A 12,208-nucleotide genomic window follows, 5' to 3' on the forward strand; every position below is an offset into this window, starting at 1 on the left:
GTGTGTGCGTGTTATTGTGCCTGTGTGTTTTTTGGTGTATTTGTCTGTGTGTGTGTGTGTGTGTGTGTGTGTGTGTGTGTTTGTGTGTAAGGCTGTGTTGTCTGTGTGTCTGTCTGTGCGTGCTTTTTGTGCTTGTGTGTGTGTGTGCTTCTGCCTGTGTTTTTTTTTTGTGTATGTGTGTGTATGTGTGTGTGTGTGCATGTGTGTTTGTGTGTAAGGCTGTGTTGTCTGTGTGTGTGTTTGTGCATGCTTTTTGTGCTTGTGTGTGTGTGCTTCTGCCTGTGTTGTTTTTGTGTACGTGTGTCTGTCTCTTTGTATTTGTGTGTGTGTATGTGTGTGTGTGTTTGTCTGTGTGTTTGTCTTTGTGTGTGTGTGTGACTCTGCCTGTGTTTGTTTTTGTGTATGTGTCTCTATGTGTATGTGTGACTATGTCTGTGTCTGTGTGTGTCTCTGTGTGTATGTCTATCAGTGTGTGTCTGTGTTTGTGTGTGTGTGTGTGTGTGTGTGTGTGTGTGTGTGTCTGTGGCTGTGAGTGTTTGTCTGTTTGTGTGTATTTCTGTGTATGTCTGTGTGTGTGTGTGTCTGTCTGTGTGTGTGTCTGTCTGTGTGTGTGCGCCACGGTGACCTGGCTGTTGTTTACCTTGTAGATGCTGGCGCTGGGGGGCGGGACGGGGGCCGGGCGGGACGGAGACGTGGCCCCGGAGGACGGAGGGTGAGAGGGACTCGCGGCCCGGCTGGGGCCCCGAGCTCAGCGACCTGTCAGCAAACACACACCCGGGTCACCCACCGACGGCAGAACGTAACAGAGCCAGCTGGGCTACTGGGGTGTTGAACCTAGTGGCTGGGTCCAGTGGGTTCACTCCACCTGATCCAGTGGTGTCGCGCCACAGGATCCAACGGACCGACACCAATGGATCCAGTGGTTCACTCCACCTGATCCAGTGGTGTCGCGCCACAGGATCCAACTGACCGACACCACTGGATTCAGTGGTGGTCGGTCCACTGGATAGATCCGGTGGAGTGACACCACTGGATCCAATGAAGTGGGTCCACTGGATCCATTGGAGTCTCACCTCAGGATCCAGTGGAGCGACACCACTAGATCCAGTGGCTGATACCATTAGATCCAGTAGAGCGACACCGCTAGATCCAGTAGAGCGACACCACTAGTTCCAGTAGAGCGACACCACTAGATCCAGTAGATGGACACCACTAGATCCAGTAGAGCGACACCACTAGTTCCAGTAGAGCGACACCACTAGATCCAGTAGAGCGACACCACTAGATCCAGTAGAGCGACACCACTAGATCCAGTAGAGTGACACCACTAGATCCAGTAGAGCGGCACCACTGGATCCAGTAGATCGACATCACTAGATCCAGTAGAGTGACACCACTAGATCCAGTAGAGTGACACCACTGGATCTAGTGGTGTCGCTCAACTGGATCCGTTGGTCTCCCTCCACAGGATCCAGTGAAGCGGGTCCACTGGATCCATTGAAGTAAGGCCACTAGATCCAGTCTCTCAGCCCCCCCCCCCCCCCCCCCCGACCCGGCCTCACCTGAGCTGCCTCCCAGGGGGTTCTTCTGGCCGGTGAGGATGCGCCCAGACAGGCTCTTCCTCTTCACACACACCAGCAGGCCGGCCCCCCAGGAGGGACAGCAGGGCCACCAGCACCCCCACGATCACACCCCTGCTGTCTGAGGGACGGGAACACACCCCCCACACACACACACACACACACACACACACACACACACACACACACACACACACACACACACACATGGACATACACACAAAACGAGGACGCACCAACACACACCACGCACACACACACACACACCGACACAAACACATGCACACACGAGCCACACCCAGACACACACACAAACACACACGTGCACACGCACACAAGACACACACACGCGCGCACACACACACACACGCCGCGCAGCGCGCGACAAGGGATTACTCAAAGGGTGTTCTGGCAGCACCGCGAACAGCATGGCTACAGGGAGAATGACCCAATGTACTCAGATTCAGTCAGAAAACACGTGAACAGGGTGAATGTTACTGCTACACTGCAAACCACAAAAACAAAGGGAGGCTGACAGAGCTCTGAGACGTCAAAGCAACGGCTTTTCAATTCTAAGAAGCAGTCTGGAATAAAAGCATCCAATTAAATGATCGGGCTCTCTAACACCTCCTCCTTAAGGGGTGTTAGCGGCCTCAGAAGGGAGGGGAAATAACAGGAAGTGACAGGAAATGAGTTTCTCTGGCGTGTGAGCCCGGGTGCGTTCCAACACCAACACGGCCCCGCGTGCAGGTCGCACTGATGTCACGCCAGGGGAGGGAGGGAGGTGGGGGAGGGGGGGGGGGAGGGGGGGGAGGCAGGGCTTACCTGCCAGCCTCATGGGGCCGCTGTCCACGCTGCCGCCGAAGCCGGCCGCGTCGCAGAAGGGCGGGGGCCCAGTGCGGCTCGCAGTGGCAGTTGTTGTTGTTGTTGCACACCTGGTGATCCCGCAGACACACACACACACGCACACACACACACACACACACACAGGGGGGGGTTAGAGGGACTGTGAAAGAGCAAGTGAACCCCAATGGTTCAGCTGGGATTCCAACACTATGAGATTTTAAAACAAAATCGTTTTGGTTTTAGGGTTCAAGGAAGGAGGGGGATTGGGTTATCCCCATGGTCACGGGCCACAGGAATTTTTGGTAACTTTTTCAGCACCGTCGTTGTGTATGAGCGTTATGATGAGCAAGCATGTGTAAAGTGCGCCACACACCGTGGCGACCAGGAAGCCTAATCCTCGGACAGGGCTAATAAATCTCAGGCTTTTCCCTTGTCCCTGATATTCTGCTATTTTATCAAAAAAATGGAGTTCTTTGGAGCTTTAAATCTTCTATTTCTTACTTATTGTGTACTTAAGTGCTTAGCAACTCGAGTCAGGTCTTAAGAAACTCAAGTGTATGAATTGCTCAGAACTCTTATCATTTTTGGAGTACTTACAAAAGCGCTATATTAATAAAAGTCAATATCATTTCGAGAGCTACAGACCCTCTGAACGCACTCACTCACAGAACTCGTTTTACAAACGAGTTCTGTAATTATCAACCAGGCCTGTTACGGTTCTCTTCAGGTTTTCTCATTTCCTCTTTCAGCAGGGCGATGCTGCCAGGGCATGAAACCATCTGAACGTCTGCTGCCAGTCGGGAGCGGAGGCCGTCCCGTAAGTCAACGTGCCAGCGGGCGTCAGACGGGGCATTACCTCTAACAGGTGACGGGGGCCCTCTGAGGAGGCATAGCGCGCCACTGGGCTAACTCTAGCGCTAACAGATACAGACGCTCCGAACGTGACACCCGCGCCGCGTGGGTCCGTGTGGTCGGTCTGTCTGGAATATATGAAAAAAACATCCTATTTTTCCTTAACCCCCTCCCCCCTGTAACATGTTATTACATCCCCAGTTTAGTCATCTCTTTGAATCTTTCTTCCGTTCCTTCCTTTCGTTTCTCCTTTATATGATGTGTAGCATTCCTTCTCTCTTTCCTTCAGCCCCTCTCTCTCTCTCTCTCTCTAAATAATAGAGATTTTAGAAATCGGAAAATATCACTCTCAGATGTCTCTCTCCCTCCCTCCCTTTCTCTCTCTCTTTCTCCACCGTTCGTCCAAACATTCACAGCAGGTACCTCCCCCTGTCACCGTTCCCTTCTTCCTTCTCCCCCTCTCCCTACCTCTAGCTCTCTATTCCCCCTCTCTCTCTCCCCCTCTCTCTCCCCCTCCCTCCCTCTATCTCTTACCCTGTCCCTCTCTCTTCCTCCCTCCCTCTCCCTCCCTCCCTCCCACTCTCTCTCCCTCTATCTCTTCCCCTCTCCCTCTCTTCCCCTCTCTCCCTCCCTCCCTCCCTCTCTCTCTCTCTCTCTCTCTCTCTCTCTCTCTCTCCGTGTATCTCCATGTATCCCCCCTTGGGCGGGGGGGCCAGAGTTTCGCGGTGGGACTGGATCTCTAAGTGCTGAAATAGAGAGCAGCTGTAGGGCCCGGTGGAAGGCCACATCTTGATCTGATCTGTGTCGGGGTTTCCCTGACTCCCTCTTAGGGCAACCACTTGTTTTGATATGCTTTTCGTTCCCCCTGTCCCTGCCTCCCCCTAAGTCCAGCGCTGGGAAAAAAAAGAAAGAAATAGAATGGAATAGAAGAGCTTTAAAAATGGGAGGCAAATCCCCCTGTAATTTAAAGAGCAACTAATCCCTTTGTCTTTGTCCGCGGCAGGAAGTGACAGCTAACTGTTGCACCCTGGACTTCATGGATAGGATAGGCCTACCGCATATTTGAGCAATGCTTAAAACCTGCCTGAAGCCTGGCTTTTATCGGCCTTGGAAGCCTGGGGGCGCTGACCTGCGCTGGTAATGACATTACTGCAGAGCCACATATTGGGTGTCAGGGACCACCCGGCCACGAAGCAAACACAATATCCTCCTCCGCCCGACCCAAAGTCAAACAGCATTAGACCGGCTTCTCCGGATTCCGTGCTAACTACGCCGCGTTTCCGTGCGTTTCGGCGCAAGGGCGCCGGGCCTATAGGAATCAGGTAATGATGAACGGCCGTGTGGGCTGGACATAAATGAAGTCATTACATTTAATTGATTGAACCTTTCAGCGGCGAGAATGACTGATTGCACCGAGCCCTAAAGGTTAGACACCATATACTGGCTTTTTGGATTCAAGTGGGAGCAGAGACACACACACACACATAGACATACACACACACACACACACACATACGTGTGTGTGTGGTGTGTGTGTGTGTGTGTTTGTGTGTGTATGTGTGTGTGTGTTTTGTGCTTTTCTGTAAAGGCCCATATGTTGATGAGTAAGTGTGTGTGCGCGTTTGTGCGCACACGTGTGTGTGTGTGTGCGTGTGTGTGTGTGTGTCTTTTGTGTTTGTCTGTACAGGCCCTTATATTGATGATTAATTGTTTGTGTGCGTGTGTGCTTGCGTGTGCGTGTGCGTGCACATCGTGTGCGCAGACGCGTGTGTGTGCCTGTGTGTCTTTTGTGCTTTTCCGTACAGGCCCATATATTGATGAGTAAGAAGACCCACTCCGTGTTCTAGAGTACCAATGTGTTTTTAGTCGATTAAAAGGGGCAGGGGGTTTTAATTCGAGGGAACCTTGTGGATTTCACACCGACAACATCCTGTGGTGATCTGAAATAGGATTTAGGTTGTTGGAAACACTTGTTTAGAGTCAGGAGATACAAGATTAAAGATGGGAAATAGGCGACAAGAAACCAAATATAGGAGATGAGGAGACATGAGACATAGGACAGACATAGGGCATCGGGTATAGGATACAGGAGACAGGACATAGGATACAGGAGACAGGACATAGGAGATAATCAACGGGAAGCAGGAGAAGGGAGACAGGGCAGTAGATAGGAGACATAGGAAACACTAGAGGTTACACGGGGACAAGAGACAGGGGTGTAGGACAGAGGAAAGAAGCTAGGACACTGGAGACAGGACACAGGGAGCAGGAGGCGTGTGTGTACTCACCCCCCGACCGCTGCATTTTGAAGAACACTCCTGCACGCTGAAGACGCTCACGTTCTGGCACTGCCGGTTCAGACACATCTAAAAACAGACGCCCAACACCGCACAACACAGAGACACAACACAGAGGGAAAACACGTGTGAGCTTTCTATCTGCGGCCAGAATCACCACAAGGCTTTGATCGGGCGTGGAGACGATCGAAGGCAGGCAACATGCCGATCCAGTTTTGCGGTTTTATTTCCCTTTTTTAACGAGCCACTTTCTAACCGCTGCAACAATTAGGCAGAGCTCCCCAACAAATATCCTACGCTAAGGGACTACGCTAAGGGAGGATCACTCTCCACCACCGCCTTCTCCCAACGTTCAAAGCCGTCACTAGTTGTTTTTTCGCTGTGGACTGGTGGGTTGTCGTGTAGAAGGCACCTCCACCCTAAACAAGTCCCATCTGGTTGTTGGAGATAGGCCCTGGCAGCACCAAAGGGGGCTCTGTGAGTGCCTGACATTGGAAGGCGGCGGCTGAGGCTGGCTGGAAGAGTGGGAGCGAACACGGGGAGACCTTGGACCCAGCAGACTGTCGCGCTGGATCAGCGGAGCGACTGATGATTATGTAGAGGAATGTGTGTGTTGGACAGAGATACAGCCCCGGATTACACACACTCGTATGCACATGCGAACACACGTACACACACATGAGGAGGCATGCACACACATACACATACACACACACACACACACACCCAGTCAAGTGCACGCCCATGCACGCAGACATCGGACGGCCATACACGCACGGCCATACACGCACACTCACACACACACACACATACACACACAATCAAGCAACAACCCACACCTGCTAACACACAACTACACACACACACACACACACACACACCCACACTCACCAACACACACACAGGCGTGCTGCAGTAGTGTGCCCATCCCGGACTAACGAACGGACACACCCTTAAGAGGCGCTTACACCATCGGAGCACAGTGAGGTGACATCAGAGCATGAGGTCACTAAACACATGTTCATTTCCACCCGCGCTGCCCAGAGAGCTTTAGCTGCCCTGGCTGAGTTCAGCTGCCCTCTGGCTCGAAGCTTCAGAACGGATAATGGACATGATTCACTTACAGCCGCCATCTTGGTTCTAAACACTCCACGGGTGGGGGGACTGAAGGCTGCAATGCCTTGGTTCGCCCGTGTGTGTTTATGTGTGTGTGTCTGTGTGTGTGTGTGTGGGTGTGTGTCTGTTTGTGTGTAGGTTCCTCTGTGTTTGTGTATGCGTTTGTCTGTGTGTGTGCGTGTGTGTGTGTGTGTGTGTGTGTGTGTGTGTGGATGTGTCTCTGTTTCTGTATGTTTGTGTGTGTGTGTATGTGCATGTGTCTCTGTTTCTGTGTGTGCGTGTGTCTGCAAGTGAATGTGTATGCATGTGTATGTGTCTGTTTCTGTGTGTGTGTGAGTGAGTGTGAATGTGTGTGTGTGTCTCTCTCTCTGTGTCTGTGTGTGTGCGTGTGCATGTGCGTGTGCATGTGTGTGCGTGTGTGTGTGTGCCTGGCTCTCACCATGCCATCTCCACACTTGGTCCCGGTCAGCACCAGGCCGGGGTCCGGCATGTCGTCCCCCAGGTAGACGTGGGTCCCCCGGCACAGGATCCGCCCCCCCTCCTGCAGGGGGATGTTGGTTTCTATGGATACGGCGTTGGTGCCAATGACAGGGCGGGTGGCTCCTCCTTGACACTGGATTTTGCCACACTGTGCGTCTCTGTGCCATAACACAAACACAAGCAACAACAACAGCAGCAATGTTACTGGAACCCCACTCTGCTGCCTCAACACCGTTTAGCGCGCATAACATTAATGTGTGGACCCAATTGTCTCTTGGTACAGGATTTGAAACTCACTAACTGGTGAGTTATTGACGCAGGAAGTTGTGTTCGACAGGCTATCAGGATAACAGACGATCCCCATCGGCTAATCCAGTTAACCCCGTCGTTCAGGCAATTAACTTAATTACTCACGTCAAGAGGAAGCTCATAATGGCCTTTTTTTTCCACCGACAAAGTAATGCCATTACCAAAAACACAAAGACTACTCATTCAAAGTCCCCCGCACTAAACGGCACTTGTTGTTTTGCTAGCACAACCCTGCAAACACCTACTTTAGTGAGTTAATTAGAAGTTTTTGACCATGTTGTTCGTCACAGAGAATAACCCACTGTCGTTTATCATTCTGTTTCAGTGTTTCTCACTAAATGATGCAATAGCGCTGAAACTAGGCTGGGGTTTAACCAGCTAATGATGGGTGGAACTAGCTTATAAGCTGCCAATTTGCAAGTTTGTTGTTTTAAGGATGAAATTGAATCATTAATGCAACTTTAAAACTGAGAGATTTACATTTAGGGCATTTAGAAGACGCTTTTATCCAAAGCGAAGTAAATTTGTCAGAAGATAGAGAAACGATATATCGCTGTCGGTACAATGATGAGGTTAACCCATTCCCCGTTTACACCAAAGATAGCTAGGATAAGATCCTAGCTAGGATAAGATCCTAGCTATCCAAAGTACTATTTTTCATTGCCAGCATCGACCTTCTCGCAGATTAAATCTCCAATTGACGTAATATTTTCTTGCGGAAAGTTTACGTCAATGGTATGTTTCCTTCGTTTTTCGGGAAAAACAAACCCACAAGGCAGTTCTCTCATATTTGACAAAAACCCGAACGAGGCGGTTCCCCTTTTAAGAACACAGAACAGGGTCAAAGGCGCACGGTTCCCTACCGTGCTTCACACTTAGCGAAGGAGCCCTTGGAATCCTTCCCACAGTTGCCGTAGGGATCTCCTGCCGAGTTCACCCGCTTGAAGCAGATCCCGGGGGCCGCCTTGGCTCCTGGGGACCACGAGGTGAGGGACAGGAGTCTGGTTAGGGTTTGTGTGGAAGGGTCTGGGTTCTGTCCCCTCTGTCTGAAGGCCAGCTGGAGGCAGCCTGAAGATGCTCTAAAAGGTAACCGGTCTGTATTTACACCGCGCTTTTCTATCCAGTGGCCCCTGAAAGCGCTTTACAATATTGCCTAACATTCACCCATTCATGCACACATCCACACATCGAGGGCGGTGTCGACCACGCAAGGCGACGGCCGGCTCGTCCGGAGCAGTCAGGGTGAGGTGCCTTGCTCAAGGACACCTCAACATTAGGAGGAGGGCGAGCCGGGGATCGAACCAGCAACCTTCCGGTTACGGGCCAACCTGTTCTACCTCCTGAGGCTCCTGAGCCACATGCCCTCTCTCTAACCCAGGGGTCTCAAACTCGCGGCCCGGGGGCCAATTGAGGCCCGCAGGATGATATTTTGTGGCCCCCTACTTGACAACAAAGTTTAGTGTAAGTGCGGCCTGCACGTTGTTATCAAACGCACATTTTTGCTGAGTGACTTGCCACGCTTTTTTATCACTTGTGATAGGGTGACCAGATGTCCCGGTTTTGCCGGGACAGTCCCAATTTTGAGTTTCGTGTCCTGAGTCCCGACAAAAGCCAAAGGACGCAAAAATGTCGCGGTTTCCACCAACCGCTATGAAACGACCCCTGTTGTCAGCGATTACATAGCCAACGTAATCTAATTATAGCCCGATCATTAACTTAGATTGGGTCAGTTGTGCAAATTTTTTTTGTGGAATACTTGATGCGGCCCAGCCTGACCCAGACTCTACCTCCAGCGGCCCCCAGGTAAGTTGAGTTTGAGACCCCTGCTCTAACCCCATCTACCTGCTCCCTAGCGATATGGATCTAGAGGAAAATCCCTAAGTCGTTTGGATCAGTCCCTGCAGAGTGAGTAAACATTAATATCAGGGTCTTATTATGGAGGGCAAGCAATTTTCTTTGACATGCGGCGGATGATATTCGGAGACTCTTTTAAGGTCAATAGTAGAACGTAAAAAACGTGAGTCACAAAATGTACAATGTAGATGACATTAAGAGATAGGAAATAGACTTTTCTCTCTGAGTCGCACACATACACGGGCACACACACACATAAAAATCGGCGCCCACACACACATTGACGCATACAGACATTGATATATTGATTTCTTGCTATACACACGCAGATGCAAATGTGCATGCACACCCACACACAAAAACACACACACCCACACATACACACAGACTTGCACACCCACCCACACACACACACACACTTGCACACCCACACACAAACCCACAGACAAATACACACAGAAACATCCAAACACACACACAAACTCAAAAAGACACACACACACACACACACACACACACACACACAGAACCACACCCACACACACCCACACAAACTCAAAAAGACACTCAAACACACACAGACCCACCCCAACGCCCCATTCCCATTCACCCCCCCCCCCCCCCCCCCCCCCCCCCCCCGCCTCACCGGGCCCCCACAGGGTGATGCACTGCTGCTCGTGGGTCTGGCAGACGCCGTTGTAGCAGTGTCCGTCCACGCTGTGGCAGGCGTGGCCGTCGTGGAGGTACACGTTGGCCGGGCACAGCGGGTGGGCGCCCCGTGCAGTACTCGGGCAGGTCGCACGAGTTACTGGACTCCCGGCACGGCGTGCCCGCCAGCTTCAGCTGGGGACGGACGCACGGACGCACGGACGGACAGACGGACGGACGGACGGACGGACAGACGGACAGACACGCAGACAGCCAGACGGACAAACACAAACATAAGCATGAAGGACGGAGGACAGGGCGTACAGACACACCGACAGACGAGGAGATGGATAGACGGATACAGACGGATGGACATATGGACAGACAGACAGACATATAAATAGAGAGTAGGATGGATGACAGGGTGCATAGAAAGAAGAGACAGACAGACAGACAGACAGACAGACAGACAGACAGACAGACAGACAGACAGACAGACAGACAAACACAAACAGATACGACAAAAGAGACAGATACGATCAGGTAAGCAAAGAGATAAAGATGGAGACGCAGACACACAGAAACAATCACACATACACACAAACACACACACTCACACACACGCACACGCGCACACACACACACACACACACACACAAACACACACACACACAGTGGCACAGTTGAGACAAATTGATTGCAGCGGCACTTCATTAAGGCCTGATTCATTAGAGAGATGCAAATGAGGAGCCTGCTAATGAAGGCGATGCCGTGCATCTGATCAATCAATAGAGTGAGTCTGGGGCAACATGGCCCCCGAGGGCCTGAGGTAAAACACACCGTTAACCGCAGGGCGTCCTACCTGACAGTCGTCACAGCACTGTCCGTGGGCACACACCGCGTCGCCCTTCAGGGAACAGGTGGTGGCGTTACAGCAGGGGTTCAGACACTCCTGCAAACACACAATCACACGTAGACACGCGCACACACACACACACACGTAGACACGCACACACACACGCAGACACGTGCACACACACACACACACACGTAGACACGCACACACACACGTAGACACCCGCACACACACACACGTAGACACGCACACACACGTAGACACGTGCACACACACACACACACACGTAGACACGCACACACACACGTAGACACCCGCACACACACACACACACGTAGACACGCAGACACACACACGTAGACACGCACACACACACACACACGTAGATACACATGCATGTAGACACAAACAAAGACAAACACACAAACACACATGCAGGACACAAACACACAGACGCACACGTGCACGCACATACAAACACACAAACAGGACACAGAAGGAAGGTGTAAACAAATGAGTGCAATAACAACAATACAGTTAAAAACAAGTGCTCTTAACGGCCTGTGAATAATGACGATCCACTGAGAGTTTTAGAAAGTCCTTCGTGCCTTTCCAACACGTTGATTATATTCTTGTTGTTTTAAACAGCAAATTCTTTATCAGTGTTTATACTTTATTTATTATGTATGTTGTGTAATGAGCTGTGACCAAGCTCTTTTCGAGTGTGATGCATCGAAAACAAGTCTCTGTGAGGTTGTGAGGTTGTGTGCTTGTGTGCGTGTGCATGACCCACCCAGTTTCCCTCGGAGGATAAGTAAAGAGTATTTTATCAGGACAAAGTCACGACTGGAAAGGGATTCGGTGTGCATGTTTCTTGTCTCCCAAGTCTTAAATGATATGAACAATGATTTTTACCCGAGCAAACAAAGCAACAGAATAACGAACATCGAAGCGCGAAAAAAATGGACAACATCATGAGATGCAAGTCAATGTTTCCCATTGGTTCATTACGCATCGATCGTGATTGTGATTCACGAAGGACAGGGCCGGTTCTCTGCTAAAACGACAACAGCTTTCTCCATCGCTGCAACGACCAGTCTCTTGTGGAGACACAAAGGCACAGGACAGAAGAGAGGAGAGAGGAGAGAGGAGAGAGGAGAGAGGAGAGGAGAGGAGAGAGGAGAGGAGAGGAGAGAGGAGAGAGGAGAGAGGAGAGGAGAGGAGAGAGGAGAGAGGAGAGAGGAGAGGAGAGGGGAGAGAGAAGAGAGAAGAGATGAGAGGGGAGAGAGGAGAGGGGAGAGAGGAGAGGAGAGGGGAGAGAGAAGAGATGAGAGGGGAGAGAGGAGAGGAGAGGGGAGAGAGAAGAGATG

General features: G+C 51.1%; 1 protein-coding gene across 1 annotated transcript; it reads right to left on the reverse strand.

Moving 5' to 3' along the window:
• Positions 1 to 1,558: 1,558 nt before the first annotated feature.
• Positions 1,559 to 10,934, reverse strand: LOC307091691 (disintegrin and metalloproteinase domain-containing protein 12-like; the record flags this gene model as incomplete). Its single annotated transcript, XM_079759341.1, is given in 9 exon segments — positions 1,559 to 1,701; positions 2,406 to 2,469; positions 2,471 to 2,515; positions 5,567 to 5,644; positions 7,131 to 7,329; positions 8,344 to 8,452; positions 9,981 to 10,110; positions 10,112 to 10,177; positions 10,845 to 10,934. Coding segments are annotated over 9 exon segments (924 nt in total), but the record flags the coding sequence as incomplete, so codon positions are not given.
• Between the last annotated feature and the right edge of the window lie 1,274 nt (positions 10,935 to 12,208).

This window comes from Pollachius pollachius (genome assembly GCF_949987615.1).
Source record: "Pollachius pollachius genome assembly, contig: scaffold_451, whole genome shotgun sequence".
NCBI classification, from domain to species: domain Eukaryota; kingdom Metazoa; phylum Chordata; class Actinopteri; order Gadiformes; family Gadidae; genus Pollachius; species Pollachius pollachius.